The 16,252-nt window shown below is 30.0% G+C and overlaps 1 protein-coding gene across 3 annotated transcripts in view; it reads right to left on the bottom strand.

Moving 5' to 3' along the window:
- Nucleotides 1-5,937: 5,937 nt before the first annotated feature.
- LOC107452927 (cytochrome P450 3A6) overlaps nt 5,938-16,252 on the bottom strand; it is a 31,517-nt gene continuing 21,202 nt past the window's right edge. For all 3 annotated transcript variants that reach the window (XM_087153944.1, XM_087153945.1, XM_087153946.1), the window contains 5 exons: nt 14,627-14,790; nt 12,667-12,755; nt 10,535-10,678; nt 8,819-8,981; nt 5,938-6,279 (listed from right to left, as the gene is read on the bottom strand). In XM_087153944.1, the coding sequence (XP_087010070.1) occupies nt 6,175-6,279; nt 8,819-8,981; nt 10,535-10,678; nt 12,667-12,755; nt 14,627-14,790 (665 nt within the window). In that variant the 3' untranslated portion in view covers nt 5,938-6,174. The remainder of the gene's footprint in view (nt 6,280-8,818; nt 8,982-10,534; nt 10,679-12,666; nt 12,756-14,626; nt 14,791-16,252) is intronic.

The raw sequence follows: 16,252 nt of genomic DNA, 5'->3' as shown, positions 1-16,252 counted from the left end.
GATTTTACAGCTTTTATAAATTTTATGATGATAACAATCAACGAAATCTTCTTTTCATTTGATAAAACTGGATCATAACTTATGATTTATCAGTCCAGTATAAATGTACGGCCAGGCATGATTTTATCATAATTTTCGTTTAAGAGTATTATTTATTTGAGAAGTATTTAAACTTTTTTAAATGTAAAAATTAAATTTACTATAAAATATTTTATTACTTAAAAAGTAATTATTTCACAAATAATTATCAAGGTGTTGTGAAAATTTGGAAAACACAGTTTCCGATATTTCCATTTGGTATATAGGGATATCGACTTTCGCAATTCTAGAGCTCGAATACGCCACCTTGCGGTGATTCAAGAATTGAACGCAACACGTAAAGCCAACTTAGGCTGATGATTAATACGAAATTGTAAAATGTCTGAAAGTTTGGGTTTCAGCAATAGAAATTGCTGCTTTCCACAATGTCACTCGAGATGACGTTAGCTTTCATACTTTTCCTAAAGAAGGGGAAATTGTTTTTGTCGACGGAAAAAAAGAAAATAGAAGAAACTTGTGGATAAATAAGCTACGCATCTGAAAGACAGTTACAAAGCACATGCTTGTGTGTTGGAAACATTTTTTAAAGTTCGAAACTATATTTTACCCGGTATGTATGCATTTATATGACAGCACTTCTATTTTAGAGGATTCATAATTGAAATTAAATTTCTGCTTCATTTATCTGGTTAAATATTAATCTTATAACTGGATGAAAAGTATGTTATTTTAAATAAAGATAGAATTTGGCATTTGTACATTTTTTGAAGGTATGTTTGGTTAAGCGTAAATAACCAAAGGATAAAGATATTCTTGCTTAATTTTTATGAGAATAAGTATTGATGACTTACCTTATGGTAAGCAGAATTATGGAAAGAAAATTTATGAGTCCTCTGCTTTATTTTGCTCGAAAAAGAATTTTATTGGAAGTAAAGAAATGCATTATTTATTTATAAAAAGCATTTATTGGTTAAATAGAAAAGTATTTACAACACCACATTGTTATAATGTGGTTTGAATTAATCCTCCGAGCACGGCTCCCGCGATTTGAGCGGGGTATCTGTTTCGACCCCCACTACGGGTAACGTGAAAATCGCGGCCGAAGAAATTTTTCCACTGATTTCAATACGGATCCCGTCATTTCCCCGTGTACGACCATCATCCAAAGCCATCATCTGATGCTTATTTTCGCTACTAGGTGGCAGGAATTTCGCAAATTATAAAGAAAAATTCGTTGAAGGAAGATAGTAACGCCTACTTCTTAATAAAGTAACCAGTAGATTGATGCTAGAATGGTAGAAATAGCGAGAACCTGGGTACACAGCCGCTAGGCGGCTTTAACCCATTCATCGGATTTGCATAGTTCTATGATGTTGTTTCAGTCACTAAGGATAGATTGATGCTTTAACGTTGCATTTGATATCATACTTATAATTTTTGATATTTAGTGGTGAAAAAATTACTTAAAATAAAAAATACTAAACTAAAAGTAACTTAAAAATTATTTCAGGACCGGAAAGTATAAAAACCGAGCCGAACGCGGTGGGTTAATAATTTTTGATGCTCCTGGATTTCTCGTCCCTTTCCAGATCAGATATGATAAAATATCTAATAATTTAATAAAATCCATCACTGAACTAAAAAATTAAGCTAGCTAGTAAAAAAATGCTAATGTATCACACAGTTAATACACTGGGAAACAGATACAACATCAGATTGTATTACCTTTTTCTGACGCCATTTGCCCGAGACTGCAGCGCCACCTATAGTTTATTTGAATTGCGAATAGTCTCCTTGAAGCTAAAGGTCACCAAAGAGTCGCTTAAGTTCCACCAAAGTATTACCAAGCTTCACCAAAGTATGTTTAAATCTTATGGGCAGTTACAATGGAAAATCAAGACGAGTAAAATTAAAAAAACTAATTTAAACTATAATTCAGGCAAATTATCTCCGCCGATAATATTTTCCATGATCGTAGACATAAATACTCATTTTAATGTAAAAAAAATATTAATATTTTTTAAACCCGTTTTGCCTGTTATCTAAGATTTTCAACTCCCCACTCTGTTATTGATGGCTTCAGGTTTTGATGTTTTTGTTTTCGCGCTCTCTTCATGCACAGTACTGTGCAAATTGATTAGGACAAGCTTTATTTTTCATTATTTCATTGTATTATACCACAGGGATTTCTCACTTTATACTGGTTTCTAATATATTTTTCTACAAAAAGAAATACGTCTTGACCTAGTCTAAACTGATGCGATGGTGAAACGTAGAGGTATACGGCATTTGTTGTCTTTAAGTAGCTGTAAGAATTAGTTTATTGAAACCGAGTGACAAGTATGAACGGTATTACCAATGCACTAATTCACTGATGCAAAAATTACTGCTCAATTATTCTAGATACATTATTTCTGGATTTCATAAAACTTTTTTTTCTTCTTCGAGTACTCAGCAACTAAACAGATTTCTTGTAAAAGGATTTTGCTCAACATTTGTCAGATAAAGCTCTGAAGAACTTATAAAGGAACGCAGCGTCCTATCAAACCATTGAGCATCCACAAAAACAATTTAGGGCTTATTTAACATTTGGAAGCTTCGTACCAATTGAGAATGAATAATTAACTCCAAAAAATGCAATCCAATACTGCAAAACAAAGTGTCTCATTAAATACAAACTTTCTGTATGGTTTCTGATTTTTTTATTTTGCAGAACACCCTGGTTATTTTCCTCTTTTTTTATTTTGCAGAACACCCTGGTTATTTTCCTCTTTTTTTTATTTTGCAGAACACCCTGGTTATTTTCCTCTTTTTTTTATTTTGCAGAACATTACAACCTTAAGTATTTGAAGGTCAACTTATATGTTATACTTTGAATTTATTATATGTAAAATACGTAGAAAGGAGTTTTCAAAATTCAATCTTTTAAATTTGAATAATTGGCGCGGCCAATGCACAACGCGAACGGGGTGAGACCTCTTAACTGATTACGTTTGAATGTTAATGTTTCGGATTGTTAATGTCGGAAGCAAGAAAAGAGGTTCTTTTACGTAACTAACTCTGCTTTGTTCATGTTTGACAAAGGGAAAAACCTCTTCGCACACTTTGGAACCGGTTTAATATTCAGAACGATAAAGAGGACTTAATGAGGTTGCTTTAAGATCGTTTAACAGTTAACTTAGCTACAGTGATACACGAAAGTCAGCATACACCTTTCAAAATGAAAAGAAACTTATTTATTTCAAATATTTACCTAAGAATTGAATTCAATTTAGCTTAAATTGATTAGAAATAAAAAATTGATGAGCAAAAACAGCAGTTTTTTTATCATTAGACATAAAATAATATAATATATTGGAGAATCAGTCATTTCGCAAGTCACGAAAGTGAACATACAGGAAATTCTATGTTTGAAATTTCCATATTTTAATATTTAGTTAGTCCACCTTTTGAATTTAAAACACCTCTCATACGATTAGGCATTGAATAGACCAGTCCTTCGGTTACAGTGCGGGGGGATTTTTTGCCATTCTTCAAGCAATGTCTTTTTAAGATCGTCTTTGTTTTTAATTTGCCTTTTTCTGATACTTCTGTCCAGTTCATCCCATAAATTTTCGATAGGATTAGGGTCGGGGCTTTGAGGAGGGGAGTGCAGTTGTGTTGTACAACAGCTGTGTGCTTTGGATCCTGATCTTGTTGGAATATCCAGTCATTTCCTATGCCTAATTTTCTCACTGATTGCTTCAAATTGTTTTTCAATATATTCAAATAGACAAAACAATCCATAGTGGTTTCTATAAAGACTAAATTGCCAACACCTGAAGCTGAAAAACAGCCCCAAACCATCACTGAACCTCCACCATGTTTTACTGTAGGAGTCAGATTCTTCAACTCTAACTCTGTTCCGGGTTGTCTCCAAACTTTTTGCTTACCATCCCAGCCGAAAATGTTAAATTTAGATTCGTCTGTAAAAATAACTTTGCTCCAGTAATCGAAATTATCGTTTTCATGAAGATGCGCAAATGCTAATCTTTTGTCTCTATTGACTTTACTAATGAGAGGTTTTTTACGAGGAATTCTGCTATTATATCCTTCTTCTCTCAAGGCTCTTCTAACACATTCTGGATTTACATTAGTTTCTTTAACCTTTTCAAGATGTTTGGCTATGTCTACTGCAGTAGTTTTCGGATTATTACGAATTGTTCGAATGATTTCTCTTTTATCTCTACCGTTCAATTTTGGTGGTCTACCAGTACGAGGCAAGTTTTCCGTAGTTTTTGTCAAATTATATTGCCTTATTATTCCTTGCACTGTAGCTCTACTTCTACCAATAATTTGACTTATTTGATTGAGTGATTTTGTCTCATTTTTCAATTTAATAACCAGTTCTCTGATTTCTAATGATGTTTCAGTTCTTTTAATTGCCATTTTAAAATTAATGAAATAAATTTCATTCAAAAATCTCCTCTAAAGCTTATATAAAACAAGGCACAATTCTTACAGATATATTAAGAGAATAAAAAGATGACCAAATACCAGCTAAAATCTATTTAAATCCAACTGTACGCATATTTTTAACTTAATCTGAAAATGATTATGACAATCTTAAAATGTTTGATGTCTATTAGACACATAATGATTCAAATGCATACTGGTAGCTATACGAATGAGAAAAAGAAATTTATTTGCATTTTATTTAAAAAAAATGGGAAAATTTGAAAGTGTATGCTGACTTTCGTGTATCACGGTATGTCACAAAATGAAAATTAGACTAATTGTCCATTTTGCACCATGCAGAACATACGATCTTCAAACATCATTGACTTTTTCCAGGAAATTTACCTTTTTTTGTACTTGTCTCATCTAAATCTCAGATCCTCTCACCTAGATCTATTGTAATTATATTTTGCACAGGATGCCCAGAACTAGGCCTCGTGTTTATAATTCTCATCTAACAACCTAATTAGCTCACATTTATTTTTGTAAGATTTATAGATAATCAAACTCTCTTCTATGAGCCGTATAATTTTTTTTTTATCATCCATTTTTAATTTATTTTGAAGCTTCAAAATGTATTTATTTATTTATTTTTTGCATAATAAAGAACTTTTGAAGTTCATAAAAATGGTAGAATATCAATAATTTATTTAAAGATATCACTTTTAAAAAAATTAAAGTTCATATTCAGTGCATTCACCTAAGCCGTTGACGTAAAAACTGCACCAATTCAAATTCAGCTGTACTTTCGAATTTGATTAGTGCATTGTTTACACGAGTTTGGTTTATCACAATATAAAGAAAATTTGAAGAAGGGAAAAAAAAGTGAATTTTTTGAGAAACTTTTTCTTTCAGTATTTAAAAGAAATAGTAATATTGTGGACATTTTACTAATTTTTGAGGCCCCCCAGAAAGTGTGGGAATACGGCGCCATCTGTGAACCAAAATCCACAAAAACTCATGTTTTCCTAGAAAATCCAAATCTGCAGGAGGAAAAAAGGAGAACATAGGAGAAAAGGAAAGAAACTTTCTGTCCACCCTCAGATTTTGGAAGTAGGTGTCGATTTTTTTTATCAGCAAATTCACCTTTTGAAAATAGGTATTTCATATGAATATATTGATCCGATGCGTATTTTTATAGATATTCGACCATTTCTATACTTTCAGATCTTGGCTGCTAGACCACTATTTAATTATTTGTCACACCGTAAATTAATAGAATCGACATTGATGAAAATGTTTAAAAACTATGTTGATACTCTTAACACTACATTTATATAATTCGAAATTTAAATCAATTTTGTAAGCTCTCCAAACCGTTCCATTTCTGAAGAATTTGGGATAAGTTACTTATTTTATATCATTCTAAGCCCACTAATATCTTTCCATCAATAAAATAACTTTAAAATAGAAGAAAATTTTATTTAACTTAAATCAACACAAATACATTAAGAAAATAATGAATCGCATTAATCATGAAAGCTATGAAAAATGATAAAATATTTACAAGCATTTAATGAATCAAAGTGAATCAAAATAATTGACAATAGTAGGAAACTTCTAAACTACTAAGTCTAAAACTTCCTTTAAGTAACCCCATTAAGCATTAAAAAAAAACAGTATGGAATTTGTCTTCTTTTAAAGTACACGATTGTTAAGGATGCAATTATCTCGTCGAAGAAATTTGAGATTTATAGGCTTTGGTCGCAAGAGACCTTGTCCTTTGTCGAACTCTAATGGAACCTGCAAAAAGAGTAACATAAGCATTATTGTTTTTAGATCAATTTTTTTAAAAACATAATAGACATTTTTCCCCACAAAATAAAACTTAAACAAAAAAAAAAAAAAAAACGATCTGCTCTGCATTATTCCTGTTTTTTTTCTGGCAAATTTTAAATTGACGTGCTTTAGAGGGTTTTAACAAAATTTTGTATTATTCATTTACTTGGTTTCCCTAAGTCCACGGCATCGGAAATTTTTTTCTCTGCCTACTGTTTAAGCTCTTTTAGAAAATCATTGGAAGCATAAAATTATTTTTCTTCAGTAGAAGTATTTAATTTCTAGAATTTTAGTGCTTTTTAAACTTTATTCGCTTGGAAAATTTACACTCATGGACAAAAAAATTAGCGCACCAAGAAGGAGTCGTCAAAATGAAACGAAATTTTATATACGTAATGACTACTTTGATATAAGTAAATGATTAGAAAATCAAAGATTATCGTTTTTCTTTGTTTTTCTAATCATTTACTTATATCGTGATTACGTATGTAAAATTTCGTTTCATTTTGACGACTCCTTCTTGGTGCGCTAATTTTTTTTTTCATGAGTGTATTTAGCTTAGCCGGTGTTTCGTACTTTTTTTTTTTTTTTTTTTTTTGAAGTTATACTTCTTATGCGACTTGCAACAAGGTTGCGTTAAACGTTTAACGCTACATTTTTATTGGCCGGGAATGACGTGGTAGGATACAGTTTTCCCTCATTCACTTCCATATTGTTTTGGTTCTCACTAGCATAAAAGTCATAAAGTATTGTTTTTCTGTAAATATTTTTTTAGTTTGATTTGATACACATACAATTTAATAGGATAGTATTTTTTATTTTCAAATTTAGTGGATAACAATTTTAAGACATGAGTGAAAACAAACCCAACGACAATGCGACGGATTTCAGGTTATGTCAAAGTACGTCTCTTGTGAATATCAATTGATTGTTAGGTTTTTCTTTTGAAATTACATCATGACGCATTCACATACATTATTAATACAAATACATTTTCCATGGCGAGATGATGAGGGAACCACAAGCACTTCCACTGGTTCAAGAGATCCACGAGGAAAAAATGCACAATATTACCGTGATTACAGAGCACGGAAGCGAGCGGAGCAGAAAAAAGAGTCGTTGAATAGAACTAGTGATCCTTCTACGACTGCTGATTCTTCTGCAATTAACGTCGCAGATTGAGAAGTTTAACTTCTTCCGCGCGGAGGGACTCCACGCACTATTTTTTTTTAGTTTTTGTTTTCAATTTTATTTATTTCAATAAAATAATTCAAAACAATAATTTTATACTTTAATTTTGCTGTTACAGAGGTTTTTTTTTTTTCAATTAATAAATTTTAAACTAATAATGATTCAATTATTTAATTGTAAGTACTTTCTTATAGTAGTGCAACCATTTCCTCATTGCAATATTTGACATCATTGCTTCTTTAAACTTACGACAAACAAGAAAGTTCAAAATTTGTTCCATGATATTGCAGATTTATACAGATGTTTCTGCCACTGAAATTATTCTTCTGATGCCACAATAGGCATTACATATTTCCCAGCTTTTAAAATTTCTTTAATTTCTTACTTATTTTTTTTAATAACCGAAAACTAACCGATCTAAACCGAATTTTAATTAAATTAAACCACCGATTATTTAATTTTTATTATAAGTTATAAAAAGCGAATAAAAAATATGGTATTCTTTTCTTATACCATCAATGTAACAGCGAAATTACTTTTATTCCCATACTAATGTCAGACTCATTAATTCACTGTCGCGACAATCGAAAACAAAAGTCTATCTATAACTCTTTATTCTTTATTTCGTATCACAAATATGTTTCAGTTACATTGCTATACTAATTCTAACAGTAACTTGATTCGCGATAGCCAAATTACTTTCAAATTTAATATTGATTATGGGGATTGGCTTTATTTTTGGCTATGTTACCTTTCGATAATTCGCCAACCTTGGATCTCTTCCCATGCTCCTAACTGTCCGTTGGAAACAATTCATACACTTTTAAGTTTGAATTATTTGTGTGGAGATTGGGGGGGAGCGTTTAAGGACGCCCAGTTCTTACCGTTCAATAATCTTAACATAAATTCTCGATTTAAGAGAATGTGTAACTTGATTCCGATAAGGTATTTTCTTTATTTTTATATTTTTGAATTTGGCATAATCTTCTTAACATTTACTTAATAAATGGATTTTTTCCTAAAACGAATTTTATTCATTTCTCTGAGATAATTATCCATACATGATATCCAAATTAGATCTATCTGTAACGGCCAAAAGTATGCTTAAAACTGAAGAAATTAAAAATAAATGGCTCGACATGAAAATTAAAAATCTACCCATATCATATTATCGTAATTATCATATAATCGTAGTTTATTTTGTAAATGTTTAGCCTTTAAAATACTTAAAACAATACATTTTTGGGGAAAAAAAATAGAAATCGAAATTATTTTTCAATTCTAATCTATATTAAATATATAATTATTGTACCTTAGTTTCTGAGCTAATATTTATGTGAAATGTGCTAACAACGTACACTAAGCACACTTTTATTTCCAATAATGCAAAACGCATTCCCACGCAGTTTCTGGGTCCAGCCCCAAATGGAAGATATGAATAAGGCTGAATCTTCTCTCTTTCTTCAGGACTAAATCTAATAAATACACAAGAATGCAATGACTGAAATAATTAATGTTTTAAATAAAATTTAACAGGTATTTAAATAATTTATCGAATATCGAACAAAGTAAATTTAAGCTATACTCAATAGCTTGACACGATTGGCATATGCTCTTACAGTGTCTTACATTCACATTTGATCAGCAATTCTCCTAGACGTTAGAAAGTAAGAGTTGAATGACCATATATAAACACTGTGATTTTTAATCAAAGAAATTTCTATGTCATGAGTGTATCTGGTTTTACCCTTTACCTTCACGCGATGAGCTATAAAATTGCATGCAAAGCCAGAACAATTAAACACAATTGCAAAGAAATGTAACAAAATATACCCACAGCTTTAAAAGACTATTGGGGACGTATTTTCAACCTTTCAATATAGTGTCAAATCAAATTTGTGACTCAATCGTTTATTTTAATTTGATAAGGAAAAAATCGAAGTAAATTGTCTTTTCTAATTATAAACTATAATTAAAATCGAGATAATTTAATAATTTTTAATTTATTAATTATTTGTAAATACTCTCGTCGATATTTTTTAATATTAAAAACTTAGATCACAAACGCTTTTTGTTTTCACAAAACTGTGGCTTTTCTCCATATTAACGTTTTGCGCCATTTTCAAAATAAGCGTTGATAGTACTGACTTTAGATAGGCTAAACTTGATCTAATTGTCACGAGTAACAGTTGCAAACTCACAGTAGTTATAAAAATAGCATATTATTTTTTTTTTAAAAAAGCACCATTTCATATTACGACGGAGCCTTCGAAAAGCAACCTTAAGACGAAATCGAACTTTCATATGCAATTTAAAGTGTGTAAGAAAGCTACCGAAAATACAAAAAGTTCACACAAAGATCACTTGCAATGTTAAATATCTTTGCTCCCGAAAACTCCAAAATCGGCACCTTTTGATTTAGTCTGTAATTGTATACAATCGACAGTGATTGTGGCTGTTTTCAATATTGCTTTTCATCTGCAAAAACTGAAGTCCGCCGTTTAAAGTATGTATTAATGTTTTTAGCTGTGTAATAATCATATTCATATTTATATTTTAAATACTCTTAAAACTATATCAAGTAATTTTACAATTCTATTCACACCTGCTCTATTCAGTCTAGTTCGAAATCGTCTTAATATTCCCTCTGCAACGCGTATGTTTAATTTACTAAATCATTTTATTACTGATTATATTGAATTTACATTGTCACATAAAGATAACATCACTGATTTTTATGTTTATCATATCTTACCATACTTTTAAATTTTAATATTATTAAAGCCTGGTTAAGGATGACTACTCTACACTAAGTAGTGTAAAAGAACATTCTAGTTGTTTCTCAGCTACAGGAATTATTCTTAGGTTTCGGTGTAGTAGAACATCACTTTGGTGTAAAGTAGTTCCCCCATTTTTGATGCTCAGATACATGAAAATTTTATACAGTGTAGAAAATCACAAGGTTAATTTTCTCAATATGGCGTTAAAAAATATTAATAAAATTAAAAATAAGAATTAAACTATTCACCTGTCTGGATTAAACTTCTCAGGATTGTTGAAAAGAGTTGGATCTCTGTGCATCGCATTTATGGGAATTCCAACTAACATACCTTTAGGAATAATAAGTCCTGTGTCTCCCAGTTTGACATCTGCAGCAGATGTTCGTTCTAATCTATGCAATGAAATATTTGTACAGTTTGATTCATTTGTTTTACATCCGAAATTTATTTATATAGTACATTTCTCGAAAAACATTTTTTTTTTGTTTGTCATCTTTATTATAGAGGATTTGCGAAAGCAATTTTAAGATTCTCTTTCGTTTTGCCTTTTTTTTTCTTTGTAACTTAGCATTTATATATAATTTTAATTTGTACTCAAGACAAAACCTATGATATTTAATAGTTTTACATTTATGAAAAAATAAAAAATCACTACATAATTTCAATAATTTTAGAGTTTGTTTTATTTAATTTAATTCTTTAGTTAATGCTAATAAAGGGGAGCTTTATGGGAGGTTTACTTAAAATGTTCATGTTTTAATGCATTACATTTAATAACACTTATACATTATTATAATATATATTATTATTAATAACCTTTAAATGAAATATAAAATAAATGCTTAGAAAAGATACATTGATAAACTCAAAATTAATTCCTGTGCAAACATTTTTTAATACACTTATTTTCTATAATCAAAAGAATGTAATAGAAACTATTATTGTGAATATAGACAAACTATAACTATATTGTGTTTATAGACAAACTATTTTTAAAACAAAAAACTGTGGCATCAGCATCAAGAAAATTATTTTATTCAGTAAAATATAAGAGAGCTTCTTTTAAAGATAGGATATTTTGACAATTTATTAAAGAGATTTTGCTAAGAGTAACGTTTTCCTCTAACTCGAATATTAACTCTAACTCCACAACGCATGCGTAAAAGTTTCCTTACAAATTACAGTGTCGCTATGGAGTAGAAAACAAGATAAGCGTTACAGTTAGCTAAGAAAAGCTACGCAAAGCTCTCTATTTTAAGAAAGAAAAAATGAAACATAATCTAACTAAAATTTTGCGGCTATCTGGAAAATATTAAAAGTTTGTAATACAAAAGAACAAGAATATGAACAAAAGATCAAATTTAAAACATTCATCTAAATGAGTTATACGTTAGTCTATAATTTATTATTTTATTCTTAAATTCATTAAAATTGCAAAATTTATTACTGAGTTCAGACTTACTCATATACGCTCTGACCAAGCTATAAAACGTTTCAGTGATATATTGCGTTAGGATGACGTAACACGCAAAACATTTGTAGAGAATCTTTCATATCAGGTGAGCGCCATGATTATACATAAGCTATATATAATTAATATTTTCGCCTAATATTCACTAATATTTTTAATGCCAGGCCAGAGAAGCGATCTACAAACCTGCAGACTGAGCCATGGTGGCTCAAGGGATAGAGCTTTATGAGAGCCTCACTATGAAGTGAACTTGTTTCGAATCCCAGCCATGGCTGGTCGATACGAATTCCGCATCCGGCTTGCACCGGCCACAGTGATCTGATGTAAAATATCCTCAGTAGTATATGGATAATCTGTTAGATTCCCTTGCCGTTAGGCTAACCACGAGAGGTTTTCCTCACCATGTAACGCAAATGCGGGTTATTTCCATCAAAAAGTCCTCCACGAAGGCAAGTTTCTAAGTTTCTCCCAATGCTTAATCTAGGAGTCCCCTTGTCTTCTAGATTAGGTTCAAAATTACAAGGGTACGGAGTTGAACTTGGTAGTCGTAACTTCAAAATTGGGTCGGCCGTTTAACGACGGTTATGAAACCTATAGACTAGAGGCAGTAATCTTTACTACAGTCAAATAACCATACTATGTGTACATTTATTTCAAGGTATTTCTATAAAAACAGAAAATTATTGAAAAGAACTTTTGGTTTGAATGGAAACTGAGCATTAGAAGGTTAACTTATTATATAAATTGGAAATTTAAAAAAAAAAAAATACAAATGAATTCATTTTATTGCAATTCTTAGAAATGGTAGAAAGAAATTAAAATCTTTCCATTGTAGTGAACATGTTAAATATAATGCACTAATCAATATAAACCAATGCATTTTATATGTTGGTTTCATACGTTACGTACCTCACGAGTGCTGGATACAATCGAAGTGATTCGGAGATTACGTTATCCAAATATTTCATTTCTTGCACAGCTTCATACGTTAGTTGCCCCTAAATATATCAAAAATTATATAATTACACTCGTCATTGAATCTACAACGATTCACAATTTTAAAAAAAAACTACAATATAATAAGTGAAAAACATTTATCATTTTTTATATTTTAAAAAATCAACAATGTGTACAAGTATTGAAACTAAAAATTTATTCTTCAATATGGCCAAATTATTTAACAACTTCTGAAGAAAAATTTATTTTCTATTTAAAAAAAACTACACAGTAATGGGTACAAATCATTGTTCATTTTCTAATAAGTCTACAGGATCTAGTGCATGAGCTGGCAACAACAAATTACTACATGAATACGTTTAATTCAATTAACTACCACAGAAGCACTATTTTATAGTAGCAGTTGGTTCGAATTGTCATAAAAAGCTTCCCTACCGATATTAAAGTTTTTTGACAGCTTTCTACACTTCTAAGTTATTAATTATCTATCCAAAATTTCTTACTTTCGGTTGCTCCAGCATCAAGCCATTGTCGATTATAAAAAGTGGAGAAAAAGAAGGAATTCACGGAAAGAAAAGAAGGAATTTAGTTGATTCATCTCATTTATATCCACAGTAAATAATAAAAGTACGGTGTAAAAAAATTCCGGATTAAATTATGGTATAAAAGTACGGGACTTTAGGGGCATCATCCATAAAATACCTTTTTACCGTAAAATATTATACCTCTAACTTTACAGTATTTGTTTAATTAGAGTGATTCAGTGATTTTACTGTAATTATTACTGTAAAAATAACTGTAAATCAGATTCTTTTTGTTCCGAAACATGTTTCGGTAAAAAATTGGACAGAATACTGACTTCATGAGTGCCGTTACTTTTTACCGTAACTTTTTGCAGTGTGCCTAATTCTTATTCGACTGCAAATTTCTGCAGAAATAAATACCACGCATGAAAAATTTATTAATTTTGTCCACAATGACAGCAAATAAAACCAAGTATTCTATATCTTCTGATTGAACAATCGCATTTTTCTTTAAGGTATACATATAAAATAGATTTGAAATCTTCATGTACAAAATCAGGGCTAAACAAGATCAGTAACTAAACTGTTAAGTATCAGATTGTCTCATTATACTCACATGAACTCTCAAAAAAGTGATGTTGCTTCTGTAAGTCTGGTAGGTATACTGTAAAAAATTCCGAATGAAGTTACGGTATAAGGAACCGGCACTTTGGGGGCATCATCCTTAAAATCCATTTTTACAGCAAAATATTATACCTCAAACATTACACTGTTTATTTAATTAGAGTGATTCAGTGATTTTGCGGAAACTATTACTGAAAAAATTACGGTATATCAGATCTTTTATTCTGTAACATGCTCTTATAAAAATGGATTCCAAGGTAAAAACTACCGGCACCCTGAGTACCTGAATTTTTAACCATAATTTGATCCGAAATTTTTTACAGTATTGTGACAGTCAACAATGTTAAAACAATGGAAAAAAAATTAAAACGAGTATTATTTTATTTAAAAATATAATTGTTGTAAATGTATTGAATAATTTCAATGGCACAATTTTTTTCTTTACAACACCAAAATCCAATCTGCTAATGATTATAATATCTAATCTTAATATAGCCTAGCACATCGTTAGTACAAAACATATGACTGACGCAATACAGAAAATAAATATTTTTCCCCCACAAGATAACATCCGAAACAAAATAAAACAAAGCTGTTCCCAAAATAAAAAATATATCAATTAAGTTGTTTTTTAGATTTCAATGCCACCTTTAAAAACATTAAATAAATATTATTTTAAAACATTTATTTTCAAAATCTAAAGTTATAAGATATCCCTTAAGATATACTTTAGTTTTATTTATTTATTTAAAAATTGCACTTACTTTGGTTTTCTTTAATATGTCACTTATTTCTTGAAACAGTTTTTCTTGTATGTCTTGATGCAGTGCAAGAAGGTATGAAGTGAAACTTAGTGTTACTGACGTTGTATGATATCCGGCGAGAAAGAATATCAAACACTGAGCAGTGAGTTCATCCATTGATAAATCTAAAGTATAAAAAAAAATTCGTGCATTACAACTACCATAGCAATAAAAATATAATTTTATAAAACAAACGCTCAAATGTGTCCTTTATTTATTGACAATGCAAATTTGCCTTTTTTACCATCAGCAGTCGCAAATCTTACTTACTAATTAATTAGTTTCTTCTTACAATTAATTAATGTCTTCTTACAATTAATTAATGTCTTCTTACAATTAATTACTTGCCTATTAATTAATTACTTGCCAATTAATTATAATTAGTTTCTTACCAGAGCTAATTTGCCTTTTAAGTATTGTTTAAAGTGTGGAGCAAAAGTAATGAGACAACAACGCATTCTGTATTTAGAAAAAATTCTGTATTTAAGTAAATAAAAATCGAAATCAGAAATTGAAACGCATTTCAAGATATCTGATCTTTATACAACATTATACAAACAAATCAGTAATAAATTCGGCCTCCTTTATCAGTAATAACCATTTAAAGTCGTCTTGGTTTCAACAGATAAGAAGATATATAAAGATTCAACAGAGAGACTTGCGAGTGTCGAAATTTGTTTTGCCCGAAATTTTTACTGCCTTCTTCCCTGTCTTTTGCTCTTCATTATTTCTCACAAACTCTCTATGGGATTCAGATCAGGGATGAATCTGACCACTTTTAAATTTTATTCCATAATCATCCAACAATTTTGTGGTTTGCTTCCATAGTAGGAAGCAACTTTCATCAATTGTTCAGAACTCAAATGACCATTTTTTCTTCCTACTCATGATATTTTACGCTTATCATTTACTGAGAAAATGAAAAGTCCCCCAGATGGTCAGACTGTTTTTAAATACGTAAAACTATAGCTCTGTTCTTTCAAATCATTTTCATCAGTTTTGGGACGCCATGAATACATGCATTTATTAAAGTTTCTTTCTATCTCTTTCTTGAATAATTCTTCACTAAAATCACATTTTCAAAGTGAAATATAATTTTAAATGTTGACTTGTATTGGGTAATGATGTTCAGTAGTTTAGTTCCCTTAAACCATCGTTTTTAAGCAAAATAAAATGGTGACAAATATCACCAAAGATGCAAAACTTAAAACGTTTTTTTTTTTCTTCTTTTTATTTGCTACATATTGTAATTTTAAAAAAAAACTATACTATCTTACATTAACTGAAAAATGACATTAACTTTCAATCTACTCTTATAATGAAACACTAGCGCTAAATTTTTTATTTTTTGAAAAAATAAGGTCAGCCCTTTAAAGAGGACGCTAGGCACAAATGGGCTTAAATAATAACACTAACAAAAGACAAAAAAAAAAAATTATTCTGAATAATTTTTTATCCTAATGATCGAATTTTCATGTAATAAGACTCAAACTTAATAATATGCTAATGCTAGACCTCAAATAAGCTAATTAATTTGTGCAAACGATCATTTAAGCTACGAAATAAAATCCAAATAAGGATTTCTGC

This window comes from Parasteatoda tepidariorum, chromosome 10, assembly GCF_982258835.1.
Source record: "Parasteatoda tepidariorum strain Cologne lab strain chromosome 10, Ptep-v5.0, whole genome shotgun sequence".
Lineage (NCBI taxonomy): Eukaryota > Metazoa > Arthropoda > Arachnida > Araneae > Theridiidae > Parasteatoda > Parasteatoda tepidariorum.
Note: the sequence above shows the minus strand (reverse complement) of the source record. Positions and strands in the feature narration are given on the sequence as shown.